Here is a 13888-nt window from a genome sequence, read left to right on the forward strand (position 1 = left end):
AAACGACACATGATTGGTTGGCAGGTGAGGTGTCAGGATGTTTTACCACATTTGTGATGGTTTGTTTCCTTGTGGTTGTTTTCAAGTCTTTTTCAATTAGGAAAGTAAATTGCTTTAGTAAACCTTAATTGAAAAGAGGTAGGATTGTTATATGCTCTTGAAGTTTTTTTTTTAATATATTTTTTTATATAAAAAGAAAATTCATTAGAAACTAATAGCACTTACAAATATTAGATATTGTTCTATTACAGTCATCCATTTGATTGGCTGCAATATTTGCATACTGTTCAAAAAATGTCTGAAGCACTGGGTTTGGGACATTATCAAATTTCACCAATTTTGTTGTATTTGCTAATTTTAATAACATTGATAATTCCCCAAGTGGCCAACTTTCTCTTGTTGTTCTTAGTAATAGAGCTTGTAGGTTTGGATTGTTAGTCCAAACTTCTTCTATCTTTAGCCTCCTCTCTGCGGGCTCATCCAATCCTATCTCGAAGCTGCCTTGAATACCAGTATAGGTTTTTCAATTTTGACTGGCTTGCCTTTGGCTCAACATAATCACCTGGAATTTAAAGTTAATTTTTAACCACCACGCCATATAGACTAATAGGGCTGAAAATTATTACAGAAAAGAGAGATTGAAGAAGGGAGGTAACTATCATTTATTCAAAAGAATATTACAAAAATAAAACGCCTAATGGGAATGACATAAAGATTATTTGGTCGATTCTGAACTGCTTTCTTTTTTTGATGTTTTGATCTAGAATGTTGGAAAGCCTCACCTCTTAGGTTGGATGTTGAGGCATTTGTTGGGTCCTCTCTCTTAGATTGGATGGACTAGCTTTATCCGTGATACTTTTTAAAGCTCTGGTCAAATAGAGCTCATTAGCACTATATGGAGTACTCTTAGTTGAATTATTTGGAAGGAGAGGAATGCAGTTCTATTTAAAGCATCGACCCATAAACCCTAATCCTAATGCTCCCAAACTCCCAGAATCCGTCTTTGTTCTCACCGGCAATCGCCTCAACCTCCACAACCAAATCCTTACCCTCATTTGCCAGAATGATCTTGATGAAGCCGCACTCTTCACTCGGCGTTCAATTTACTCCAATTGTAGACCCACCGCCGATTCATCGTATGAGGAGGCTACATACAAAAACCCAAATCAGTGGATTGGGTGAACTACCCCGAGCGATGATTCCTTCTTTCTTGCTTTACCTGCGACCGAAAGATTAAAATAAAACAGTTGAAAACGATTTTTCCCTTGACGGGAGGGTTTCCAAACCTCACGGCTGTTTGAGCAAGCACCCAGCTGAAAAATGAGGCCAACCGCAGGCCATGTTTATCACTATTCTAGTGAAATTTCAGATCTTACCTTCTCCTGAAGACGATTCTTGAAGACGATGAATCGCAGGGCTGCTGACCTTCAACGGCGGGTTATGTCACCGGCATGCCCTGTTCAACGTCGGTTTGGAGAGAGAGAGAGAGTTTTGGGTATGGATGATGAGGGACTTACTAATGTAAATTAATAAAATTCAATCCCTTAAAATGTGAAACAAAAAAACTAATATTTACAATAAACTCTCATTGCTTAAATCTCAACCCTTGATTTAAATCTTGCATAGCATAGCCAAATAAGGGCCGTCGGCAACAGCAGGACTGCTGCCACAAATAAAAATCCCGTATCCTTTGACTAGTTTAGGACCAACGTATCTTTTTAGAAACCGAACTTAAGAAGTACTTAGTGATTGTATTAATCATGTCAACAAGTATGCACAGTTATATGATGTAATTTGCCGTTATTGTTTCGTTTGATCACATGAATTGCATGTGACATATTTAATGTAAGAAGAACACGATCCAGCATCCAGCTAAGTACCAGTGGATCTCCAGCATCGAGTACTGTGTATAGTAACAGTCAATATTGGCTGGATATTAATGGCGGCGCATCTCGATGAAGCTTTCCCAAGTTGATCAAATGAAATCAGGTCGACCTCTTTGACTGATTGCTAGAAATCAGATCGATCGGCCATTTTCTTCAACTTGGATGTGTTTCCTTAGAAAGTCGTTTCATTTTGCAACGGCCTTGACCACCCAGACTTCTCTAGATTACGTTTTTCTTCTTATCTGATGGATCAAATATTCAATTCAAAGTTTCTACCCAGAAAATAATTAATCAATTCAAAAGGTCTTCAGTCCAAGTTCTAGTATCCTGGTTAATTGATCAGTTCACCCACTGTTTTCAAATTTCCTTTTTCTTTTTCAGGTTGTCATCACAGTTCTTGAATTGCGGTCATCTGGTTTTTGGGTACTTCACTTTGAAAGTTTAGGATGATAAGATCCAATTGTTACCATACGTTAATTCCATCGATCTCCACTTCGATCCAAATTCCCAGATTAAGTAATCTATCAATTAAAACCTTGTACTGCTCTTTAGGATCGATGGTTTACCACATTTATGATGGTTTCTTGTATCAAGGAAATCTTTGTTAATTAGTAAACCTTATTCAGAAAGAAGTTGGATTGTCATGTAGTCTTCAAGTTTCTTTGGATAGAAGTGCATGTAGAACCCTAAATCCTGAATGGCTTGTCTTCCAATCAACACAATTACTTCGAATTTTAAAGTTGACTTTAACCACCCCACCGCATAGACTACTAGGGATAGAATTTGTGATGAAGCATAACTTACTTCCCAAAAATAAAAAAACACACTGATCTTAACGTTTCAAATATATTTTTTGGGAGACTAACCTATGATCCAGAGAGCCTTGTTTTGTGTGTGTTAGATTAGTCAAATGCCATTTCTTTGCTTGTTTAACGTATATTATTTTATGGTAAACACAAACACATGATTATTGGTTGTTTGACTTATATTATTTTATGCTAAACTCTTCTGTGCCACAAACAAAATAATGTGTTTCATGCATTATCTACATTTTGAAATATAGACTTTTGAAATGCTATGAAGAAAAATAACATTTTTAAAATATTTAATTTAAATTCAAAACTAATATCAAGACATCAAAAAACATATGGTTGGTTTGACCAAAGAGAAAAAAATTATGATTGGTTGGGGGTGGGAGGTGGGGTATGAGGTTTCAAGAAGTGGAGAAAAGATTGCAATCTATACCAATTTTAAGGGTATTTTCATGTTTTGTATCTTTCTTTTATTTTTAGAGTTATCTAACAGCATGGTATGTATGTTGCCTATATATTTGAGGTTCTCTCATATGAAATCATTCATCAATTTTTCCTATTGAAGTTGTTTCTTAATAATGAGTTTTTGAGGGATTGAGAAGTGGAGAAGGGTATGATTCAACTAAAATGTACAAACATTGGATATGGGGAGAGCAATCAATCTATAATTGATAAGGCTTTTTAAACAGGAGTCTGAACGAAATTGTTGATTTCTCAAAGTCTAACTAATTTAAGATGAGAATTGTAAAGTTCCTTCTCCACGACAACACAACGTCGGTGCAACCACTTGTGGAGAATAACATCGCTTTTTTGATTGCTAGAGCTGTTTTTGGATTGATGATGTGAAATCAGCCGAATCAATGAAACATGGCACTAAACACCTTGATGATTTTGAATTAATTACCAAAACCAGGTCTCTTTGGAACTTTTATACTTAACTTTTAGAAAGCCAACAAGAATTATTAGAGGAGTAATATTAGAAGATACATCGATATGGAATGTCTTAATACATTTCTTACGGATTTCTAATACTTGATATGCTTCTATGCTCATTTACTAGTTTCACAAAAAGAAAAGGAAAAAAAAATTCTAAGTTGCTGTTCTAACAGTACTGTTGAGAAACCAATACGCAAAGGAATCTAAGTTGTAATGCTCTAGCACTGGTGTCAAACCAATAAATTTGCATATGAGCATATCAAACATAGAAAATTTTGTGTGTAATGGATGGAGCAGTGATTTGATGGAGACTATTAGTTTGCATAGGCTTTACGCAATCAAACAATATTCTTTCATAAGATCTCATAAGAAAGTTTTTGCTTCACCCATGAAATCTCTTTAAATATTAGTGTGATTTTATCGTTAACCATTTATGTTATTCATCGACAAATGTAGCAAATGCCTTACTTATCACTCAAAGAATTTCCTCCAAGTGTCAAAATCTTAAAGCATAGTTCTTGACAGCATAGGTGGTTGAAAGCAAGACAGACGGTCGAGATCAAAAACTCAGTCCAGATTTCGATCTCAACTGTTGACAGCATAGTGTTAACCCGTGGGTGAACAAAAATTCACTCCACCAAACCCATTTCCTAAAATAAATTTCCAATGTGACTCCCGTGGTAGGTCAGATTTTTGACCTTACTAGAATAAAAGAATTTTTCTTGGCTAATTACATCACATGAATGTCACTCTGGCAAATGTGGTAGGTCAGATTTTGACCCCATATGCTGCATTTTCCTTTCTGTGAATTATTAATGCAACTCTCTTGGCTTAAAAATGTACAAATGGAAGAAGAGGGTAGGTAGGGTAACCTCACCATTCACACATCAAATTTCACATTTCAATGGTTGGAACTTGAAAGGGATGTAAAAGCCTAAATTAACTAACATCTTCTAAGCCAAGGCGTGTCGGACCGTCGGTTTGGTTCAATTGCATTTTGGGTTTTATTATGACATAATAATGAACCAAATCAAATGTTCAATTTACATAACCGGTCTAAGATAGAAAACTGTTGGTTAATGTAAGATCGGGTCCGGTCCAGTGCTGCACTGGACCGGACCGGTTTCATATCTTCATTGGGTCATTCTGAATAAAGTGCGGTTGGTGAACTTCACCAACCACCAAAAGGGTAATCTGGTTTAGAATTTTGTAGATTTTTTTAATGTTTACAGCAAGTTTATGGGAGGGTGAGTGAGAGAGACAGCGATTCTGAAATCCAGGAGATTAACCTTGCGGAAAAGCCATGGGAAAGGAGACCGCGTCACTATATAATGCTCTAGCCATTGCTTCTGTATTCGTACTCGTTCGAGCAAGTTCTTTAGATCTCCTTCTCTTTCCAGCTTTGAGATCTTTGAGGAAGAGACAGAGGTGCGTATGGGTTCTTATGGTTTTGGTTTTTGTTCTTATTTTTCTGATTTGCATGTTGGTCAGATCTTGCTTGGCATCTATTAGAGCTAGGAGGTACCCAGATACAACCATAGACCATTTAGCCGGAATTTCGAATTTTTCTCTACTTAGTTTCGTTGTTTTCCCCACCTGATTTGGTTTGGTTTCTGAAAGTTACAAAAATCTGATGTTTTTCCGTAGTTATAAGGGGGTCTCTGTTTTCTTAATTTTGTGGGTAAATTCAGATGCGAGACATAATTTATTTCTCTCAATTTAATTTCCTCCCCCATGCTTCAGATCTCTCCTTGATGTGCTTTGTTTGTTACATTTAAACAATCTGCATGCAGTAAAGAAGTAAATTAGTTGATTTTGAGAAACTAGTTCAGGTTTATGTTTCAGAAACATTTCTTTAGAGCTTCACTGACTCAAGATGAGTCCAATTCCAGTGTAGGGACTATATGATTATGTGTTTTATTTTGGCTTGGATCCAAGTTTAGTGTTAGAATTATGTCTGCCCTTCACAAGTTTACAGATTTGGCAGTACAAACTAGTTATATTTCTAAATTGATGTATAAGATCTGATCATGTCTTGCTGAAATATATTTTTTCTCTTTTGTGTAGAGATGGATACCTTCCTATTCACCTCAGAATCCGTCAACGAGGGTCACCCTGACAAGCTCTGCGACCAGGTTTCTGATGCTATCCTTGATGCATGCCTAGAACAAGACCCAGAAAGCAAGGTTGCTTGCGAAACATGCACCAAGACCAACATGGTCATGGTCTTCGGTGAGATCACCACCAAGGCCAATGTGGACTATGAAAAGATTGTCCGAGACACCTGCAGAGGAATTGGATTTGTTTCAGCTGATGTGGGTCTCGATGCTGACAAGTGCAATGTTCTGGTCAACATTGAACAACAGAGCCCTGACATCGCCCAGGGTGTTCACGGTCACCTGACAAAGAAGCCTGAGGAAATTGGAGCTGGAGATCAAGGTCATATGTTTGGTTATGCCACAGATGAAACCCCTGAGTTGATGCCTCTCACCCATGTGTTGGCTACACAGCTTGGGGCTAAACTCACTGAAGTGAGGAAGAATGGAACCTGCGCGTGGCTTAGGCCCGATGGCAAGACCCAAGTGACTGTTGAGTACAAAAATGAAGGCGGTGCCATGGTCCCCCTTAGGGTGCACACCGTGCTCATTTCAACTCAACATGACGAGACTGTCACAAACGACCAGATCGCCAAGGACTTGAAGGAGTATGTGATCAAACCCATCATCCCAGCTCAGTACCTGGATGAGAAGACCATCTTCCATCTCAACCCATCTGGTCGTTTTGTCATTGGAGGACCTCATGGTGATGCTGGCCTCACTGGTCGCAAGATCATCATCGACACTTATGGTGGATGGGGTGCCCATGGTGGAGGTGCCTTCTCTGGCAAGGACCCAACCAAGGTTGACCGAAGTGGTGCGTACATTGTCAGGCAAGCTGCTAAAAGTGTGGTGGCTTCTGGACTTGCTCGACGTTGCATTGTGCAAGTCTCTTACGCAATTGGTGTCCCAGAGCCTCTGTCCGTGTTTGTTGATTCATACAAGACCGGAAAGATTCCAGACAGGGACATTCTTGCTTTGATCAAGGAGAATTTCGACTTCAGGCCTGGAATGATGGCCATTAACCTCGACCTGAAAAGAGGAGGCAACTTCAGGTTCCAGAAGACTGCTGCCTATGGACATTTTGGCCGTGATGACCCAGATTTCACCTGGGAGACTGTCAAGATCCTCAAGAATGAGAAAGCTTAAGAATTATAATCTCCACCACCGACTGCTCGTTCCTCCTCTTCTTTCTGGGAAATAACCATTTGTGCTTTAAGCCTTCCAGATTTTTTGTATCTTTAAATTGTATGAGTACTCAAATGTTTTTATAGATAAAACTGCATTGTCGGTTGCAGTAACCCTTTATGGTAAAGCTTGTAAAAGGGTTGGTCATGATAATGAATTTTATATGTTTACTTTTCTTTTCCTATCTTTTACTGTTCATTAGATTCCAAATTCTACATTTACATTCTCTATGATATGATTATATAATGTCTTATTGAGAACATCCTGCAGCAGACTGACTGCTTAATTGTCTCCCCACAACCAAAACAGGTTGGAGGGTAATTGCAAACTGACCGGTTGTCTCCCCACAACCAAAACAGATTGGTGGGTAGTTTCACCAATTGCCATAAGAAATGGTGTCTGTTCATAAATATTATATAAGTTTGATGGCTCTACTTCTTTCTTTATGAACTACTCCTACTCAGCAGTCAGTTAGAAAACTAGTGAGGAAAGATGCTCTAGTAAGAATGGTTGTAGGTCAATAACTGGCTTACTGGCGTGGATCAAACTAAAGAAGGGTTGATTGAATTGGAGTTTCCATTCAACAGAGAAAAGGTAGGATGAAGGTTGAAAAAAGCTACTATTTAGTTCGATTAGGATTCTAAATATCAGATCAGAATATCCACTGGTGGAATTCCTATTAGATCTGGTTCTTTATTTTTGAGCCCCAATTTGGTCATTCTCTTGTTGACTGTTCCCCTGTCAATTTGGACAGTTTGAATCAGTGAATGAAAACTATCTCACACCCTTTTTTTTTCTTTTTATGGTAAAACCATCCCCTACCCAATTCCAAGTTTGTTGGTTTCTCTCTTCGACTGTCTTAAAACGGATTCCAGGAAGGCAAAAAGTTTGTTAGCATAAGAGCCAAACTAAATTTTATAAAATGAAAGTTCAAAAGATGCCTACAGTATTTTTATAAAGAGAAACAGCAGCATGTGAAAGACAATAAAGCATATGTTTACAGCAAAGGCTGTCTCTTAGTCGTGTGGTATTATCTGTCACAGCATATGCATGAGCTATTTTAAGAGCGTAACCAAGGTAAGAGAAGAAAAAAATCTAGTGAACCAGATTCATCTGAAATCCTTATCTCATTGAACAGCAACAGTGACATATCAATCTGATGCTTGAGAATATGAAATCGTTTACAGACATATCACCATAATTAATGTAGTGTCATACTCAAGGAGACAAGGACCATAAGTGCTAATAAAAAGATATCATCGATCTATAGATCACTACTATGCATTGTAAATTTCAAGAACTGTTAGTTCAGGTCCCAGCATGAAGATTTGGATTTAAGCCTCAGTGGCGGAGCTTCCCCAAGCCACGCCTTCCTATTCAGATTTTCTGAAATTTCTACAGAGATCCCTCTGACCCTCTTTTCATGGTGAAATACCAACACTTGGATTTAAGCCTGAAAGTCAAGTTTGTATGAAAAAAACCAAATGTCAAGACCATCTCCTACCTTACTGCCACTGGCTTTACAATAGTAGGACTTGCATCAATTTATGCTCCTTTAGCTACTCCTTCAGACACCTTTGGTGAAGATGTGGTTCAGACTGTGTGAGTGCTTCAGGAACAGGTTTATTTACTTTAGTGCCTTAGATTATACTTTTTCCTTTTTTATTTTTCACCTCCCCAAGGAGTTATATGTAATTCGATATATTTTTTGGATGAATAAGAAATCCATTACCAACACCCGGAAATATGTTGCCTACATGAGTATCACTACTGTAGAATAGAGAGTAAAATTCTTGCAACCCTAGCTCTGTTGCATTACCAATAAGTTGAGGTTGCAGGTTCTTGCCCATCACATGCGAATGTGATTATGGATGATGGAAGGGAATATGAATGCTTTAGAAGAACCCTTGTGTCATGGACGATGGAAGAGATTATGGATAACCATGAAATGCTGGTAAGACATCGTGTCCTCTCTGGATTCAAATTTTTGTTATCAACTATCTATTGACCTACTTTAACCAGTTTAATTTCCCTGCAGTTAGCAAACCAATAAGCACAGTGTACTTTATTTTGATTGCTTGCGTGTTCCAAAATTTAATCCTGTAAGTGAAGTTGTTCTGCATTTCTACAGTATATATCTGGGGGGGTGGTCCATCTTTCTCAACGATTCTTCTTTACCTGTGGAACGTATGAAGTCAAAGATTTCTGAATTTCTGGCAGTAACCAATTTACCTCCAAGTTCTGTATAAAGACTCAGCTAATCAACTAGTGATGTGACGTTCTGAGAATTACATACCTGACTAGTTTTGTTGCTCAACATAGCAATTCAATATGAGCTCAGCCACCATAACAAAACTATTCAAGCGATTTGGTTCACATCTTTTCCTGACAAAGAATTGTTCAGACACGAAAGAATTAATGAAGTTCCAGTGCCAATTTATCGTAAATGGGCTTTTCAATGAGACCATCTTTCTCAGCGCCCTTCTCTCCTTCTCTGCAATCTCTGTTGCTGGGGACTTGGGTTATGCTAGATTTGTTTTTAATCACATAGATTCACCCAATGTGTTCATGTTCAATACCATGATTAGAGGGTACGCTTGGAGTGCTATGCCTCATGAAGCCATCTCTCTCTATATTCAAATGCTCAATTCTGGATTGTTTCCTAATAAGTTCACATTCCCAGTTGTGATCAAAGCCGCATCAAGAATGACAGACCCAATTTATGGAAAAGCCATCCATGGTTCCATAATCAAGTTTGGGTATGGTTCAGATGTCTATGTCTTGAATTCTCTCATGCATATGTACGAGAGTCTTGGGTTGTCCACGGTAATCATTGACCTGTTTGATGAAATTCCTGAACCAGATGAGGTCTCCTGGAACGTTGTTATTGGTAATTTTGCCCAACATGGTTGCCTTAATGAGGTCTTTATTGCATTCGCTAAAATGTGTTGTTCTGGGGTTGAACCAAATGCAATTACATATCTTGGTCTAATGTCTGCCTGCTCCAAATCACAGGACTTGTATTTGGCGAAGTTGATCCATGGACATCTTATGAAAAAATATATGCAGACTACCCCAAATCTTGAAAACAGCTTACTTGATATGTATGTAAAAGTTGGAGATGTAGACTCTGCTAGAAGACTGTTTAATATAATGCCTGAGAAATCAGTCATCACTTGGACCTCCATGATTGATGGTCTTCTGCAAGATGGGGAGGTAGAAGATGCACTTCTGTTATTTGATCAGATTCCAAGCAGGGATACCACATCTTGGAATGCTATGTTAAATGGTTTTATTAAGGATGGAGATATGATCTCTGCAGAACATCACTTCAATATAATTCCTGAGAAGGATTTGGTTTCATGGAACAGCATTATTATTGGGTTTGTTCAAAACAAGAAGTATGTGAATGCCTCATATCTTTTCAGGGAAATGCTGGTTTCAGGAGTGAAGCCAGACAGAGTAACACTTGTGAGTATTTTGTCTGTGGGTGGGTTTCTAGGTGCTCTGGACCTTGGTGAGATGATTCACTCATATATGCAGAAACAGAACATAAAAGAGGAAGAGGTTGAAGTGGCTCTAATGGATATGTATTGCAAGTGTGGGGCTCCACAGGAAGCCATAAAGATTTTTCATGGGATGCTTAGGAAGACAGTGTTGGCTTGGACTGCCATGATCTTTGGCTTGGCCATTAACAATCTAGCCAAGGATGCTCTGGATTTCTTTTCTCAGATGACGAATGCTGGAATTAAACCAAATGAGATAACATTCATTGCTGTTTTATGTGCTTGCAGTTATGCTGGCTTAGTTGAACAAGGTCAATGGTTCTTCAATGCAATGATTCAGGAGTATGGCATCCAGCCAAGAAGTGAACATTATGGATGCATGGTTGACATTTTAGGCCGTGCAGGGCTTTTAAGTGAAGCAGAGATGCTGATTCAGAGCATGCCCATAATACCCGATGCTGGTGTCTGGGGAGCTCTACTTGGTGCATGTAAACTTCATGGTGAGGTTCCCATGGCAGAAAGGGTTGGAAAAATCCTGACTGAAATCGACCCATATCACTCTGGGCGTTTTGTTCTTCTCTCTAACATCTATGCTTCACAAAAAAGGTGGCATGATGCAGAGAATGTGAGAGACATGATGAAAGCCCATGGAGTCAGGAAGAAGCCTGGTTTCAGTCTGGTCAAGCTGCGGGGTAAGACGTACCAATATCTGGCAGGGGATATGTTGATCTCACCCTGACACCCAACAGATATATTTATATATTTCAATTTTCAATAGTGTGGAAGGAGATGATAAAAGATTGAAAGATGCAGGATGCAGAGAAGGATACAATTCAGATGTTGTTCGACATAGATGATGAAGAGGATCATGCAATATCGTCTTTTAGCAAGAAGTTCCTGTTGCTTTTGGATTCCTGAGGGGAGGCCCCAGGCTGCCATTATGAGTTATGACGAATCTTAATTTGTGTTGTGATTGCACTTCCACTGCCAATCCAATCTAGAAGGGGTTCAACAATGAAATTATCATTAGAGCTTATTGTTTTCACAATTTCAGAGGGGGTTCTTGTTCTTGGATGGGTTACTGCTGAAATTAAAGCTGCGTTTGTATGCTCTCATAATACATTCTAGACCTAGAATGGAGCGAGTTCTAGAATGCATCATTGGACCCATTCTGCATTCTATGACAAAGAGGAAATTTTCATTTTTAATAGCATGTGAAAAGAGCTTATGCAAGAACTTGTGAGGTGAGAAAGCATCAGCAAAGAACATGTGGTTCCTTACAACACTTACACCTTTCTGCGCATCAAGGTCTGATTTTAGCTCCTACCCACCATTAAGAAAAGAAGACAGACTCTCATTTCTATTAATTTGTATGATGTACAAATCATCTATTTGCTAGAAAATGTTGGAAGAGGGTTAACATGGATTTTAGTTGGAGTTATTTTGATTTTCTTCTAATTTGTTTTAGGTTTTCATTGGAGCCTGAGTGAGCTGAAGCAAAGAACCTGTGAATCCTTCAAAGCACTTGCCCAATCTTTACCTTAAGGTGAATTTTCTGATTTGCTCCCTCTCCTCAATTAGGAATTTGGGCTGAAAAGTAAATCCAAGTTTAGTTCACTTAAGCTGGGTCAATTAGAACCATTAGTTGTTTGATTCTCTGCATAATTTGGGATTTATCTGTTATAATTGAACTAAATATTCTTGTTTACTAAGCTAAATTATTTGATTAAGGACCACAAATCAATCTTAATGCATATGATAAACTTCCTATAATACAAGAAAGAAGTGACTCTTTGTAACTGGAAAAAATGGCAAACTGAAACCAAATTTTAGAAATATTAGTAAACCAACCATTTGTTTAAGCTGAAAATGTCCAGTATCTCATCAACCACTGACTAATCAACCACTTAGAAGGCAAGAAATAATTAAATAAATTTCTTAGAATGTCGAAAAATGGAAAAATGTAATCACATGCCGTGGCTGTCATGGTAAGCTTCGGTTGATGTTTCATACAAATGGCCTTGGTCTTTCATGGAAATGATTCACTTGCCTTTCCCATCCCATCCTCTCCACTGAGCACAGCCACTGGCTTGATTTCTCTCCCAAAAAAGTTATGTAAGGTCTAACTCAAATACAACAAAAAGAGTCAGTTCTAATGTTGCCCATCCTCATTTCTTTGTTTATTTCCTTAACGTGTTCAAACTTTTATGTATCACAGATTTGCTTGGAATCTTACCAAGCAAGTCTGCTAACATTGGATAAAGAAATCTTACCGAAGACTTCGCTTGAAATGATTATAATCGACTTGAAGTCCTCTAGCATTGGAATAAATCCCAATCTAATTGTGAACAACTGCTTGGCATACTTTTTAGCTTGTGGTGCGTAGAGCTCTTTGCTAACCAAGAGGTCTCAGGTTCAAGCTTTCATATTTCTCCATGACAGGGTACAATAGTGTGCTTCTAGCATGGGCATCTACTCTAGCACTAATTCATGTATTGCATCCTACTTAGTTAAAAGATTGAGCAAGCAATGAGAACCGTTCAGAGAAGATTTGGCAACTGTTGAAGCTATTGTATGATGAATCCATTCAAAAACTCTACCATAAAATCTAGAGCAAATTGCACTAGCACTCCAAAATGGAGGCCTTAAAGTATTGACACTCCCACTTTATATTCAAAAAGTGCAGAGACCCCAAAATTGAATTTTTGTTGGATATATTTGTCAAATTTATCACTAAAAATAATTAAATCACTGTTTATTTTCAAAAATATCTCGATAATAAACAGTGTTTGAAAGGTTTTCAATGACAAATTTGACAAATATATCCAACCAAAATTCAATTTTGGGGTTTCTATGCTTTTTAAATATAAAATGGGGATGTCGAGTGCTTTAAGGCCTCCATTTTGGAGTGCATGTGCAATTTGCTCTAAAATCTATTTATGGTCTTTCTTCATTGAAATCATATTTTTTTAAGTCAACTTATAGCATTGATTTATCAAATAGTTGTCAGGGTAGTATTCCCATAATGCACTTCTTGTTTTTCTCACCTTCCATAGGTTCCAAAAATTATGGATGTTTCTTTCTTATATTAATGTAATACTCTTTAACATTGTTTTTGATGTATGGGTTAATTAGTTATGATTAGGGTTGGACATGGATCTGAAAATTAATCAATTTTAGGCAGTAATTCCAGACGGATGATGCAAACAGGAAAATATACATTTTATTTCAAGTTCTCTCTAATTTATAATTATTCTTTTTCGGGAATGGAACCAAGTGATTCTCAGAATTTCAACATCAACTTGCCAAATTACTAAACAATGGTTAATGTGAAATTTTTTATTTCAGATACGAATTTAACCACTCAACTTCAACGTTGGAACAGGTTTTGCATTTGGAGGTCTAACGTACAATTGGCGTCCCAAAACCTTTGTCCATGTTTGTTGATGCATATAAGACCAGAA

The 13888-nt window shown here is 37.8% G+C and overlaps 1 protein-coding gene and 1 pseudogene across 1 annotated transcript; both read left to right on the top strand.

Moving 5' to 3' along the window:
• The first annotated feature begins 4953 nt into the window (after positions 1–4953).
• LOC149021845 (S-adenosylmethionine synthase 1) lies at positions 4954–7094 on the top strand. The gene is made up of 2 exons (XM_089150023.1): positions 4954–5062; positions 5702–7094. The coding sequence occupies exon 2, from the start codon at positions 5704–5706 to the stop codon at positions 6877–6879; it is 1176 nt and encodes a 391-aa protein (XP_089006149.1). The 5' UTR covers positions 4954–5062; positions 5702–5703; the 3' UTR covers positions 6880–7094.
• Positions 7095–8706: 1612 nt separating this feature from the next.
• On the top strand, positions 8707–11938 carry LOC149021846 (pentatricopeptide repeat-containing protein At2g29760, chloroplastic pseudogene; annotated as a pseudogene).
• The last annotated feature ends 1950 nt before the right edge of the window (positions 11939–13888 follow it).

The sequence above is a fragment of the Hakea prostrata genome, chromosome 3 (genome assembly GCF_041222555.1).
Source record: "Hakea prostrata isolate BN-2017 chromosome 3, UWA_Hpros_2, whole genome shotgun sequence".
NCBI lineage: Eukaryota > Viridiplantae > Streptophyta > Magnoliopsida > Proteales > Proteaceae > Hakea > Hakea prostrata.